Consider the following 13,593-nt stretch of genomic DNA (forward strand, 5'->3'; position numbering starts at 1 on the left):
CCCACTCCCCCTGCTTGTGTTCCCTTTCTCGCTGGCTGTCTCTATCTCTGTCGAATAAATAAATAAAATCTTAAAAAAAAAAAAAAGAACATGGATCTATGGGGAATCAGGTACTGAAAATCAGGAGCAGGAACTCAGAGAAATCTTCAAGAAAGAAGATCTAGGAGGGAAAGGATGGCCTAACATGGGAAGTGAGCAAATGCCAAACTTTGTGTCCACTTAGTTTGGCTAAATTCAAAAGAATTTCCTCCTCATTTCCAAAGAAAGTTAAGTGTACTTAACATTAATCTATGCTATTATACTCCAATTTATTTTATTTTAATTTTGGGATTCGGCTTCTTTCAGTAGCTTGGGATTCCTATCAGGAATCCAAGCTCACTTTGCATAGCCAGAGGAATTATTGTAAGGGAGTTAGGCACATGAGCTCTGGAACATGACCTTGGGAAGGTGGTTTAATTCCCCCAGAATTGTTTTTTTTTTTTTAAATACAAGTGGACTTGTGTTTTGTAACTATTAAACCACAAATTACATAAAAGTGGTAAGAGAGTCACTAATAATACTTAAGAACACCCTTAAGTATATGATTTATTGAAAGTCAGTCCTCAACACAAGGGTTTAAAAAAAAACAAACACTAAAAACCAAAAACCAAAATACTTAAGAACAAAAATAAAATAATATTAGTAACCATTGTTGGGCAGTTTCTCACTTTATTTTCCTTTTTAAAAAGCTTTATTGAGGTATAGTTGATATAAATATTGCACACATTTAATATATATAACTTGATGTTTACACCTGATATACTATCACCACAATCACAATATCCATCACCTCCAAAATTTTCCTTGTGCTCTTTTGTGGTTTTCTTGGGGTTTTTTTGCTTGTTTTGTTTTTGTCGTAGTTGTTTGGGATGAGATCTATCTCTAAAATATATTGAAGTGTAAAATACCATATGGTTTTCTATAGATACTATGTTATACAGCATTGTCTTCATTTCATTGGTGAAGAACTGATGTGTAGAGAGGTGAAGTAACTTGCCCGTTACTGAACCCAGCTCTTTACCAGCAGGACAAGGAGCCACATCTGACTGCTAGCATCCGTAAACCATACTGGGAGTGCGTCCTACTGAGTTCAAGCCGCTACTTTATGCTTGATTGCTTTAATTCGAGGGATGTAAATTGTGTGTTTCTCTAACACATATAAAAAACATCACGTAATATTCATCAGGATTCTTACTAACTTATAGAATGTTGGTTTTCTCACAGACTCTAACTGTAGCCTATTTGAAAGTTTTGAAAATATTTTTTCTTGACAATTTTTCCAAGTAAGTCTGAGGTTGGCAGTCCACACAATTATCAGTGTGCTTTTTGCTCACTTTAATTCTGAGTTTGTTTTCTATAAGAAGACAGATTAGAGAGAGAATGGTACCAATAAACTGATGTTATCGTCTATGGGGAGATATATTTGATATTTTACTGTAAACTTCTGGCTTTAGCATTTTCAAGAAATTAGAGATAAACAACCAAAAGCCTTTTTCCATTTTCATCAATCTGATTTTTAAAATTTATGTAGATTTAAAAACTGACCTAATCTTAAAAATGTATTACACTCTTGTAAGTAATAAGAGCTCAATACACGTTGGTTTCCTCAGGCCTTCCTCTAAGACTTGGTTAAAGGTACCAAAATTTAGTGTATGTGGTTGGTACTGTCTCTCTCGCTTTCTCTCTCTCTCTCTCTCTCTCTCTCTCGGTACTGTGTTCCATATTAAATTCAAGAATAATATACATCACATAGAGCTAGCAAAAACTTATGTTTTCATCCTCGGGTAACAGACAGATAATCTATGAGTTCACCGTTCTAGTTCTGACTCTGCTGCTGAAGTATATATATTTAAATGTCTTTTTTATTTATTTATCAGTGAATTTACAAGATAGTAATATAAAGACCACCTATTTCTTTAATTATGAGGAAGTAGAAAAGGAATATGTGAAACCATCCAAATCCTTCCCTTGTATTTACAGCTGACACGTGGTGAACAGAGGAGAGCATCTGAGAAGCCTGACCATATGCCACTATTTCTCTGATTTGACCAAGGAAGCAAAAGGAAGTAATGGCGTGAAAGAGAGCTCTGGGTATGCTTTCATGGAATCCTCTGTGGCCAACTCTTGGCTGTCTTCAATCCTTGATCACTGGCCTTTCTTTATACTTGGCATAATAATACTTAAGCACACGTCATTCAAAGACACTCACTATGTCTGGACTATTTATTCCTACAGATACAGGGTTAATACTATATCAGTTCAAAATTAAAACAAGCATATAATCAAACAAACTGTTATTTCTTAGTTAATTGTTAGGAAATGGCTTACTCTGTCCCTTCATTCTCTGCCTGTGGGCTCAGTTTCTTCTTAGAAAGTTGTCTAGACCCATATTAGAGGGTTTATGTTCAGAGAGATAGAGGATCATACTAATGAGGGCTCAGATGCTGGAACTAGATTGCTATGTTTGAATCCTTAGCTCTTTTTTCCCCCTGATATGCAGTTTTAAGTATATATATTTGAAGTGGCTAACACTTTCCCCCAGTATTTCCTACATTTGCAGAATTTGCTATGTTAGACACTTCCATGTTGAGAACAGCTTCTCGTGACTTGGTAAGTCGGAGGGAACTTTGCCCTTTCTGTTTCCACTTCTCCTTTGTCCTCATTCTCTGCTAATCTTCCTGTGCCTTATCAATGAGTTTAACTTCTGTCTCGTGTTGGTTCTGTCTTTTGCCCTGAGACTTTGGGAAATGACTTAACCTTAGCATGTCAGTGCCTCATTCCTCAGATGAGGAACATGATAAAATCTATGTCATATTTTAAATACACACATACGCACACACACACAGTATTATTTTTATAGAAAACTTAGAATGACAGATTTTACATAGAAGGTACTGTGTACTAGTGTTGCCAAGATCATTGTCCAGGATCGCTATGACTTATTCTTAAATATTATTAAACTTCATTCTTTTGCCAATGCACTATTAAGAGATTATGAACCCTTATTTCACTCCTTTAGTTTCTTTCACTTTTACTCTGTTGCTATTTGATCTAACTTAACCTTCTTCCACTCTCTCCCTCTCCCCCATTTCCCGCATGGTCTTGCCTTTTATTCATGCCCCCACCACTGACCACCGCAGTCCCCTGGCTGAAATTTGGGTGTGACATTCAGAGGTCCTCCAGTACCTGAGATATTCACAAGCTCTTTATATTTAATCCCTAAGCCTTTGCTGAAATTGACATTCATTTATTATTGTTCACCTGGAAAGAAAAGCACTAGTCTCGATCCATTCTCTAATTACACCTCTGATATTTGCTCACCAGGTGGTTAAGGGTGAATGAATGCCTTAACTTCTCTTGATCAAGCAGAGAGCCCTCAGTAACCTAAATGCTACTGCAGTAGTAGCTTCTTCACAGCTGTTAGGTCTCTTAATTAAAGTTATTAAGCTCAAACTACCTCCATACTAGGAAATAAATTGTGCTCCAATTTTTTGAGCTCCTTGATTAATGGGCAGTGGAAATAGAAGAATCCTTAGCATGTAGCCTATATCACCATATTATACACTTAATAAATATTTATTGTTACATGTTATAGGAAATGATCTGTGGAATGCAAAAGATACCGATTTGAAAAGGACTTAGATGAAGTGGTTTAGTTACATGAATCGGTTTATTTCAAACCTTCTCTTTGTTTTATAGGAACAGTCATAGGTCTGAAAAACAAAAATGGTAACAGCTGGTCTTTTCCCTTATGGAACTCACTGTTTAGTTTCACCAGATGTTCTAAAATGCAAAACACACACACACACACATACACGTACACGTACACGCATATACATCAATAACACTCACAACACAACACTACCTCAAAACATCCTGATAATGATAAGGTTATGAAGCATGTTGCACTTTGAAAATACGGGAAAAAAGGGCCACTATTTAGTAATTTACTTCCCTTGAACACTAACCGAGGACAAAGACCAATCTTTTATGAATGCTATATCATACACTTTTTTCCATATATCTTGAGTTCCTCTGGTTTCTTCTTATAAAATAAATGATTCAATTTCCATAAAAATTTTCAAAGGGCTATGAATGCAATAAAGCATTTCCTTTTGGACATATTTATTTTATTTTTGGATAAAAGGAACTCCAGATCTTTGCAGTTCTTTGAAAAAAGCAGTTCTTTGAAAAAAGCAAAACAAAGACCAAAAACAAAACAAAACAAAACAAAAACCCAAACAAACAAAAACGACAACATAAGTTTTGTTGAAATTAGGCCAATTTTTTTTTTGAAGCACGTTTTTTAGAACAAATGTCTCATAAGATATTCTTGGGAAAGGAATTTCCTCATCAAATAAGTTTCAGAAACACTATATTCTATGTCTCTATCTTGGTGCTTGACAATGAATTTAGACATATTGAAATATCTGAGAAAATTTTTAATTAAGAAACAAGTATAAATGGATTGGCCAAATCATTTTCAAACTTAATGGATCATAGAATTCTCTTTATTTCCCTCTTCCTACTTGTAGCTTAAGTAACACTGGTATTTTGAGAATCATCTTGCTTTAGGCTGAATGTGTATCAATTCTGAGGCTCAAATGCTGAGAAAATGCATTATATCATTTCATATTACCCATAGAGAATTCTACATTTAGGTTCTTGGATGATCTTTGCTTGTATTTGAATGCCTACAAGCTGGCCTCTACATGAAACGTAAAGAAATCTCTTTTATTATTATCATTCTTATTATTAACCATTATTATTATCATTTAATCATGCCCCTCTGTGTGAAGAGTGCTGCTGCTCAGATACTCTCCCTGTGTAGTCTGAATGCTGAAACATTGCTGGGGGGGTGGGGCGTAAACCTGGATAAATAAGCGAAACACAGGGAAAGCACACAAGAAGATTCTTTTCTTCCTTCAGATTGTCTATTCACTTTTCTTACATGCCTTGAAAGACTGTAGGAACACCATAGTGAATGCTGTCTTAAATAAAACAAAAACAGTTTCAAACAATCCGTACATTTAGTGAAGCTGTTTTTAACTGGACTTGTCCAAATGCTACCAGCCAGAATCCAAGACCAAGGCTTACTTGGGAATCAACAGCCAGTGCCAGACCCAAATTAAATGTTACTGCTCTCAGCTTCTTGGGTCCTCATTTCAAGCCTCACTGTGTCACTTAAACCAACAGGGATGATTTCTTTAGCTTACTTAAAAAAAAATCATCTTATTTCTGCACTTCATAATGTCATAGTCACCGTTCTCTTTCTTAATTAAATGATACATATGCTGCTCCTTTTAATTGTGAGATAATGAACAAACGTCTGACCTCTTGTATTCCTCAGTCTCTGCCGAAAAGCATTTTCTCAAGGGTCATTGAGAAGACCTTTTTGGAAAGCATATTCAATGTCCAAATAAAAATAAGAGGAGAAAAAATTGCTAAGGTGGCTCCTGTTCTTTTGATTGTTACACGGACCTCTATGATTCCATTTTATCCCCCTATCACAAAAGCAAGGTAAAACTTTGACATTTGATCCTAGAATAATGTCACTAAAATTAAATATTAGATAGTTCTAAAGGCTTATGAGTAAATCTCAATGGCTGAAGACAAAAAAGTAGCCAGTTTATGATAACTATGATAAGAAGAAAAAAAAATTGGTAGCACAAAAGATTCAAAATGTGAGTTCTTTTTTTATTTTCCTCATAAACAATTCTAATCTCTCTAATTTTTCCCCACCAGGAATACTTTGCTGTCAGTTAGACTGTAAAAGAAGAGAAAGAGTTTTGTTCCAATGGTAACAACAAGAAAAACAGACAAAAAATATATAAAAATCATATTTTTCTATGAAGTAGAGAAGAGTGGAGGTTTGAAAGAAGCTAAACGAACTGAATTTTATAAAGAAACAAACCCTTCAGAGAAGAGGAGAGAGAAGTAGCTACTTCTTTCTGGGGGTCAATGCCAGGTTTGGATTCAGAGTACCGCGGGAGGACTGAGGATGCCAAGAGCTAGTTGGAATGGACTGTAGGTTGGAGGAACCCCAGCTCAGCTGGGCAATTGTGCCTCTTTCCCCACCCCAACCTTGACAATAAAAAACAGTGGATAAAGACCTGGTAAGTAAAGAGAAGTCACCCAGTTTTGGCTATTCTCTAAATGACTGGATTCCAGAACTTTGTGGAATTGAAACCAGTAACGAAGCAAGCCTATCTGAAAGTGCAGCCAAGTCTTCCAGCTCAAGTACAGACACCATCGAAAGCTGACAGAATATAACAGAGATCAGACTAGAGTCAAGAATTAGACCTATACTTATATAACCCCTTGGTTTCAACGAACATGCCAATGCACTTACAAGGGAAAAGAGAGTCTCTTTAAGAAATGTTGGGAAAACTTCCTTTCCATATGGAAAAAAAAAAAAAAAAAGAACTGATCTCTATTATACGCCAAACACAGTAATGAATTTGCGATAGATCATATCCTTAATGTAAAAGCTAAAATTATAAAACTTCTAAAAGAAAGATAGGTGATGTCGGAGTCATCACTTACAGTTGTTGTATCTGCCGTGGGGCAGACATTGCAACTGTGTCCCCACCAGCTTTAGCCTCTCTGTCAGTGACAAGTCCCCACATCCAGGAGCTACACAGACACGTAGACTCTGCCCAGGGGGTAGCTACTGCACAGGAGCTGGAGGTGAGCAGAGAGAAGACCTCACCTTTCTTCAGGGAGACCACTCGGGAGACCAGAAAAATGGCCTCGGGGCTCTCAGCCAGGAGTGACCCAGCCCTTGTGTCATTCCATGATGTAGCTGTGGTCTTCACCCGGGAAGAGTGGCGGCTGTTGAGCCACGCTCAGAGGCTGCTGTACAGGTGTGTGATGCTGGAAAACTACAGCAACTTGGTCTCCCTGGGAATTCCATTTCCCAAGCCAACACTTGTCATTTCGCTAGAGCAGGGGGAAGAACCCTGGAGAGAGGAGAGCAAACATCTGCCCAGCCCCTGTTCGGCAGATGCAAAGCCAGAAATTCAGCGTGATTCCTCCTCTGCTCTGGACTTCTGCAGTCGGCAGTTATGCCAGCACGTGCTACACGATCACTGCCTTCCCATCTGCCCGGGCTTGCTAGCAGGTGCTCTCCGCCCGGCATACCAGAAGCAGCAGCCACCACTTTCTTATGAAAGCTTCCGCAACGACCAAGTGAAAGATGAAGGCAGAGAAGAGGGCTCCAAATCATTGTTTGAGAGGACAAAGGGGAGGTTTACCTCCAGAGCTTTCTTCAGCCCACCTGATGGACAGCTAATAAGCTTGAGGGAAGGCAAGGCAGTGGTGGAAATAAAGCTCAGCTCGGCTGAGAAGGCAAACCGTTTAGAAACAGACGAAGTACTAAAGTGGGTAGATCTCTCAGGATTTGAAGTAGTGAACTGTGGAAATTGCGGGCTAGGCTTTAGCCAGAAATCAGCCCTCTTTGTTCATCAGAGGACCCACTCAGGAGGAAAGCCTTATATTTGCAGTGAGTGCGGTCGAAGCTTCAGCTATAAATCAGCTCTCATCACACACAAGAGATCACATACCGGGGAGAAGCCTTACTTCTGCACCGAGTGTGGGCAAGCCTTCAGCCAGAAGTCAAACCTAGTCACACACAAGATGGCACACTCTGGGGAGAGGCCTTTTGCATGTGAGGAGTGTGGACGAAGCTTCAGCCAGAAGTCGACCCTCATCAGACACCTGAGGACACACTCAGGGGAGAAGCCCTTTGTGTGCCGGGAGTGTGGGCGGCGCTTTCGGGATAAGTCAAACCTTATCACACACCAGAGGACACACTCATGGGAAAAGCCTCATGTGTGCAGGGATTGTGGGAGGCTTTTTAGAGACAAATCAACTCTCAGCAAACATCAGAGGATCCATTCAGGGGAGAATCCTCATTTGTGCACTGAATGTGGCCGGAGCTTTAGTCAGAAATCTTACCTCATAAAACACAAGAGGACACACTCAGGAGAGAAGCCTTTTGTGTGTCGGGAGTGTGGACGAGGCTTTAGTGATAAGTCAAACCTTACCACACACCAGAGGACACACTCAGGAGAGAACCCCTATATGTGTGCAGAGTGTGGCCGAGGGTTTAGTGTTAAGTCAGCTCTCATGACACACCAGAGGACACACTCGGGTGAGAAGCCTTATGTGTGCCAAGAATGTGGGCGAGGCTTTAGGCATAAGTCAACCCTTGTTGCACATCAGAGGACGCACTCAGGAGAGAAGCCTTTTTTGTGCGGGGAATGTGGGCGAGGCTTTAGACAGAAGTCACACCTCATCAGTCATCAGAGGACACACTCTGGGGAGAAGGCTTACGTTTGCACTGAGTGTGGGCAAGCCTTTAGCCAGAAAGCAAATCTAGTCAGGCACAAGATGGCCCACTCAAGGGAGAAGCCCTTTGTGTGCAGGGAGTGTGGGAGAGGCTTTAGCCAGAAGTCAGCTCTCATAAGACATCAGAGGACACATTCTGGGGAGAAGCCTTTTGTATGCAGGGAGTGTGAGCGGGGCTTTAGTGATAAGGCAACTCTCAGCACACATCAGAGAACACACTCAAGGGAAAAACCTTATATTTGCAGTAAGTGTGGGGAAGGCTTTAGGCTGAAATCACTCCTTATTAGACACCAGAGGACACATCTGTTGTAAAGAACCTTTATGCGCAAGGAGTGTAAGCAAGGCTTCAGTAATAAATCACAAATCATACCTCAACATGCAAGAAGAGAGAACTTTAGGAGAAATCTCATGTGTGCAAAGGGTGGGACTTCAGAGATACTAACTTTCATCAGACGACAGGAGAAGACCTACCTGTGTAAAACAATGGTTTTCAATTAGAAGCAATTTTATCCCCTGCCTAGGTGATAGCTGGTGAAATCTAGAGACGTTTTCTTACTGTCACAACTGGGAGGTTGCTTCTGGCGTGTGGTGGATTGAGGCCAAGGACACTGCTAAACGTCATGATGCACAGGACTGCCTCCCACAACAGAAGTCTCCTACGCTGTAAGACTTGGATCCCTCTAAGGCTAACTTTGGCTCCCAGATCCCCATCGTTGGCTCAGAGGAAAATTTCTTACACTCTCCTGCAGCTGAGTCTCCTGCCCAGACCTCCATCCACCCCTCTCTCCTTCAATCCAGATCTGATGCCTCTCCCTGCCTTCTCTGACTCTTTCCATTTGTTTTCTCAAATATGGCTTTCCCAATAGCCTCTTAACACACCGAATCCCAACCTCTTTTTCAGAAGACTCCAACTCACACAATCACGAGGAGAGAATGGTAACTTTACAATGAAGAAACTCGGCCTACATCACCTAACAAAGTTAACCACTAACATTGAGACAGAGTGCCATCATAAGCCTCCTAACAGGATTCATTGATAAAGATAACATGTCGTTTTTAAGACCTATTTCTGCCAAAAAAAGCTGTTACTTAAGTCTTGTCATGAGAAATTATTAAATAAACTTAAATTAAGTAGTATTTTACAAAACAACTGTCCTGTCCTTTTTAAAAATATCAAAGCCAGGAAAAACACAAAAAGGCTGACAAACGGTTGCAGATTACAGGAGACTATGGAGACATGGCCACGCAATGCTTGATAGAGGATCGGATCATGGACTTTAAAAAATATAGTCACGAAAGACTATGGACTGGACAATATTGCTTAATCAATGTTAAATCAATGATAAGCACAGCGTACTGTAGTCATGGAAGTCATCTTTGCTTTGAAAATACACAAGTGAGTGTTTAGAGTTAAAAAGATAATGACGTCAACTTATGCACAAATTGTTCAGAAAAAAATGATCTGAAATGTTCTTAAAAAACAAAATGCATATAAACAATATAAATATATTTTCCAGGAGTGGGGAAGGGAGCAAGACAGACAGGCAGACAGACAGAGGGAGGGAGAAAAGGGACATAAGTGGAACAAGTATGAAACAATGGTAAATCCACTTAAAGGGTATACAACAGTGCCTTATATTCTTCTTGCAATTTTCCTCTTTTTGGTATTTTATCAAAGTAAAAACATAAGCAAAAAAGAAAAAAAAGGATGGAAGGAAGGAAAAAGAGAAGGAAAGAAAGGAAGGAACGAAGAGAAGGAAGGAAAGAAGGTAAGAAGGAAGAAAGGGAGGGAGAGAAGGAAGAGATGGCGAAGGAAGAGAAGGAAGAGAAGGAAGGAAGAAAGAGTAGGAAAGAAAGGAAGGAAGGATGCTTCTGGGATGGTGGGTTGGTTGGTGGTTGGAATAATCGCTGTTAGAATTGCACTTGTGACACAGCCCAGAATAACTCAACTCCTGAAGAAATTAGAAAAATTAGCTCGTAATCCTACCTGCCAGATAAAAGAAAGGACTTGCATTCTTTGTGAAGTATCCATACATTAGTCTCCAGCATTGTTTAAAAATACACAGTGTTCTGAATATAATAAAAAATGACCAAATATGGAATAAAATAGAAAAATGTGACCTTACTCAAAGAAAAAGGATAGAAGCAGACCAACAAGTCACCTAGTTATTGGAAATCACAGCCATGGCTTTAAATCAATTATTATAACTACTTTAAAGAGTTTAGAAGTAAATTGGCAGGATATTTCAAAAAGGAAAAGCAAAACTAAAAAAAGAACCAGATATGAATACTAATATTGAAATATGCAATATCTGATTTTTTTCCATGCCTGCCAAAGCAATAAAATTAACTGCCATTTTCCTTCCATTTCTTTCTGAAATAACTTTCATAAAGATTCAAACGAATGATTTAAATAAACCCAGAAATAACATTGAAGGGAGCCATTGCTTTGAAAGTTATTCATCGACTCATTCTTTACAACTAGGAAAACCAGTCAATAAACCCTGATCTAGTCAACCATATTATTAAGAAGTACTACATTTAAAATTTGTTTTTCATATTTTGGACTCTAAAAATTATACTGCTCCTCTCAACTCTGCCATTTGCTTGGGAAGCAGATCTGCTTCTGTGATCCTTATTTAGAATTGTTTTTATTTCCAAATTTTAAACAGGATATTTGCTTTCTCTTAAGGCATCTGCCCAAGTAGTTTTCTTTTTCATAAATAAATGTTTGAAAACTTATATCCTTTTCTAGGTGAGCAAGAATCTTCGGTCTCTTTCTCTGTCCCTTTCTCACTGTCGCCCTTTCTTTTACTCTGTTTCTATGTCTATTGCATTTAGACCAACCCCGTCCCCTAATTCAGTAAATATAACTTCTCAGTTTTTGCAACTCAATTTCAAAGGAGCAATAACCATTAAAAGTCATATATTTTCCTGGTTGGGTTATTTTCATTAATCAGTATTCCCATATTAAATGTGGTGTAATAACAATGGACTGGCCAGATGTGATCCACTTAGTGTTGGGATTAAAATGGGTGAAATTTCCAGGGAATGATTAGTGTTTCTTATGGAAAGCGACCCTGCAATGAATATAGTATGATGAAGGTGTTTTGGAAAGTGATGATTTGTGTTCTTTTTCTCGTATTCTTTGACATCAGAGAATGATATGAATCAACTTCAGTTCATTGTGTTAGTATGAAACAACACTTAACAGTTTTGGGTTATTAAAATTTATCTGTTTTCCCCTTTTGGCAGACAGTATGAGCTTATGTTAGATGAGTTTATTATTTCTTTTATATCTCAAATAAACCTTTTTAAAATTGAAAGGATTTTACTTGTCATTTCACACACACAAACACTCATACACACACACTCCAACCACAAAACCTATGATTTCGTACAAGATTGTTATTAGGAATACTTCCTTTGGAAAAGTTCAGAGCAAAATGAGCAGCAAGTGCATAAGGATTTATTCCTATAAGTTTTATATTATAATTCAATTTGTGTAATCTTGGACCTTTCTAGGATATCTTCTTAAGCTCAAATACATATTGCTTTATGAGTCTAATGTGTGGAATTAAAAACAAAATGTGAAAGAGAGCCATGGGTGGTGTCAATCTGGAACTGTGACATGAGAAGTAGGTAGTAAGTTTGTCCACAATATCTCCTTGTCAGACTTTTCTCTCTGGAGTCTCCTCCAGCACAAGCAGAAGGAGTCTAGATAGAGGAGTTTCTTTCTAGACATTTGGTCCTCAGAGAAACATTTCTATGGATTTCCCATATGTTAAATCTGGGTTGGGGGACAAGATCTTCTGTCAACTTCAAAGTGTCAGCTGTGATATACAATAGTAGGAAGGCCACAGAAAAATATGCAGAATGATTAAAGCAAGCTGCCCTTCCGATAGATTTGGATATTGATGGATTCAAGTACCTCCTACTTCCCTCACCTTCTTACACCCAAGTAGCTAAATCACAATTGCTGTTTCTATGCTGTAATCTTGGCAAATACAGACAAACTGTTGTAATAGTAAAGATCACCCTGCAAAATGTAATGAAAAGAGTCATAGGGATCACCTGGGTTCACACTCTGGCTCTACCCTTAAATTTGCTCCATGAACTTGAAAAACATTGGGTACCTCTAAAAGCTTCATTTTCTCATCTGCACCATCAGTAAGATTAAATGACAATATGTAAACTAGGATTATGGTAAGCAGTCCTTTTAAAAAATACCCTTTTTCTTCTGCTATACCCTATTTAATTGTTCTCCCGTAGTTAAGAAGAAACTGAGTAGGTCCATGGTAGTTGCAGCTTCCAATCATTTTATGACCTTGATCAAGTCATGGAACTTCTTAAGAGTTTCTTTTGACCATCTGCAAAACCTGTTTAATCAGAGTTGACACCTGTTTACCATGCTGTGAAGATGAATGTAGTAACATCCACAATGCAGGCTGCACTTTAGGGGAAGCCAAATGCCACTGGCAATAAAAATAACAGCAATAATAACATTAAGAAATATTTATTTCCCAGATACTCTCTGAAGAGATTTGGGCATCTGTTGTCCAGGACATATTGGCCTCTAATTAAAAACAAATACTTGCCAGTTTTCATTAAAGTCCATTTTAGTAAATTGTTACTGTCTTATAATATACCTATTGAGTGTCTTGCAGATTAACAAAGAACGGTTGGGAAAAAGCACTGTACCATGCAGGCAGCCAATGGAAAACCCCACCAGGGCACATTCTGTGCACAGTTAACAGTCAGCCAGTAGCATTTTTCACTAAGATTTTATGTGCCTTGCCCTGAGCAAATATTAAGCTTTTTAATTGGGAGGTTTTACCACGATTTTTGATTATATGTTGCCTGATAGATAGCAGTGTGCGCCAAATGTATGTGGTGACATAAATCTCTGTGTATTACATTTAAACAGATCTAGTATTGTCTTGGCTCTTAGTAATATCTGTGGGACCTTTCCATATTTAATTTGGGGTTTTGATTTTTCACCATACTTCTAGGAAAAGCACTGTCAACATTAGACTGCTTTTTAATGCAATTGTGTATTTAAGAGATGAACGAAATAATGTGTTCGAAAGCTTGACGTGTGCTTATTAAAGAAGTCGGCATGTTTTATGATATGTCTTTAGTTTTCAAAATTCCTCAGCTATCATTGTTTAGATATGGTTTTCAACATCTAGCTTAAAAAAT

The 13,593-nt window shown here is 38.4% G+C and overlaps 1 protein-coding gene across 3 annotated transcripts in view; it reads left to right on the forward strand.

The window, feature by feature from the left end:
* Positions 1–11,630, forward strand: part of LOC113265101 (zinc finger protein 133-like) — a 50,699-nt gene extending 39,069 nt beyond the window's left edge. For 2 of the 3 annotated variants that reach the window (XM_044389044.3, XM_044389045.3), the window contains exons 2-3: positions 2,020–2,130; positions 5,785–11,630. In XM_044389044.3, the coding sequence (XP_044244979.2) occupies positions 6,787–8,703 (1,917 nt within the window). In that variant the 5' untranslated portion in view covers positions 2,020–2,130; positions 5,785–6,786 and the 3' untranslated portion in view covers positions 8,704–11,630. The remainder of the gene's footprint in view (positions 1–2,019; positions 2,131–5,784) is intronic. The other variant, XM_044389046.3, reaches the window with a different exon arrangement.
* The last annotated feature ends 1,963 nt before the right edge of the window (positions 11,631–13,593 follow it).

This window comes from Ursus arctos, unplaced genomic scaffold, assembly GCF_023065955.2.
Source record: "Ursus arctos isolate Adak ecotype North America unplaced genomic scaffold, UrsArc2.0 scaffold_23, whole genome shotgun sequence".
In the NCBI taxonomy this organism is placed as follows: Eukaryota; Metazoa; Chordata; class Mammalia; order Carnivora; family Ursidae; genus Ursus; species Ursus arctos.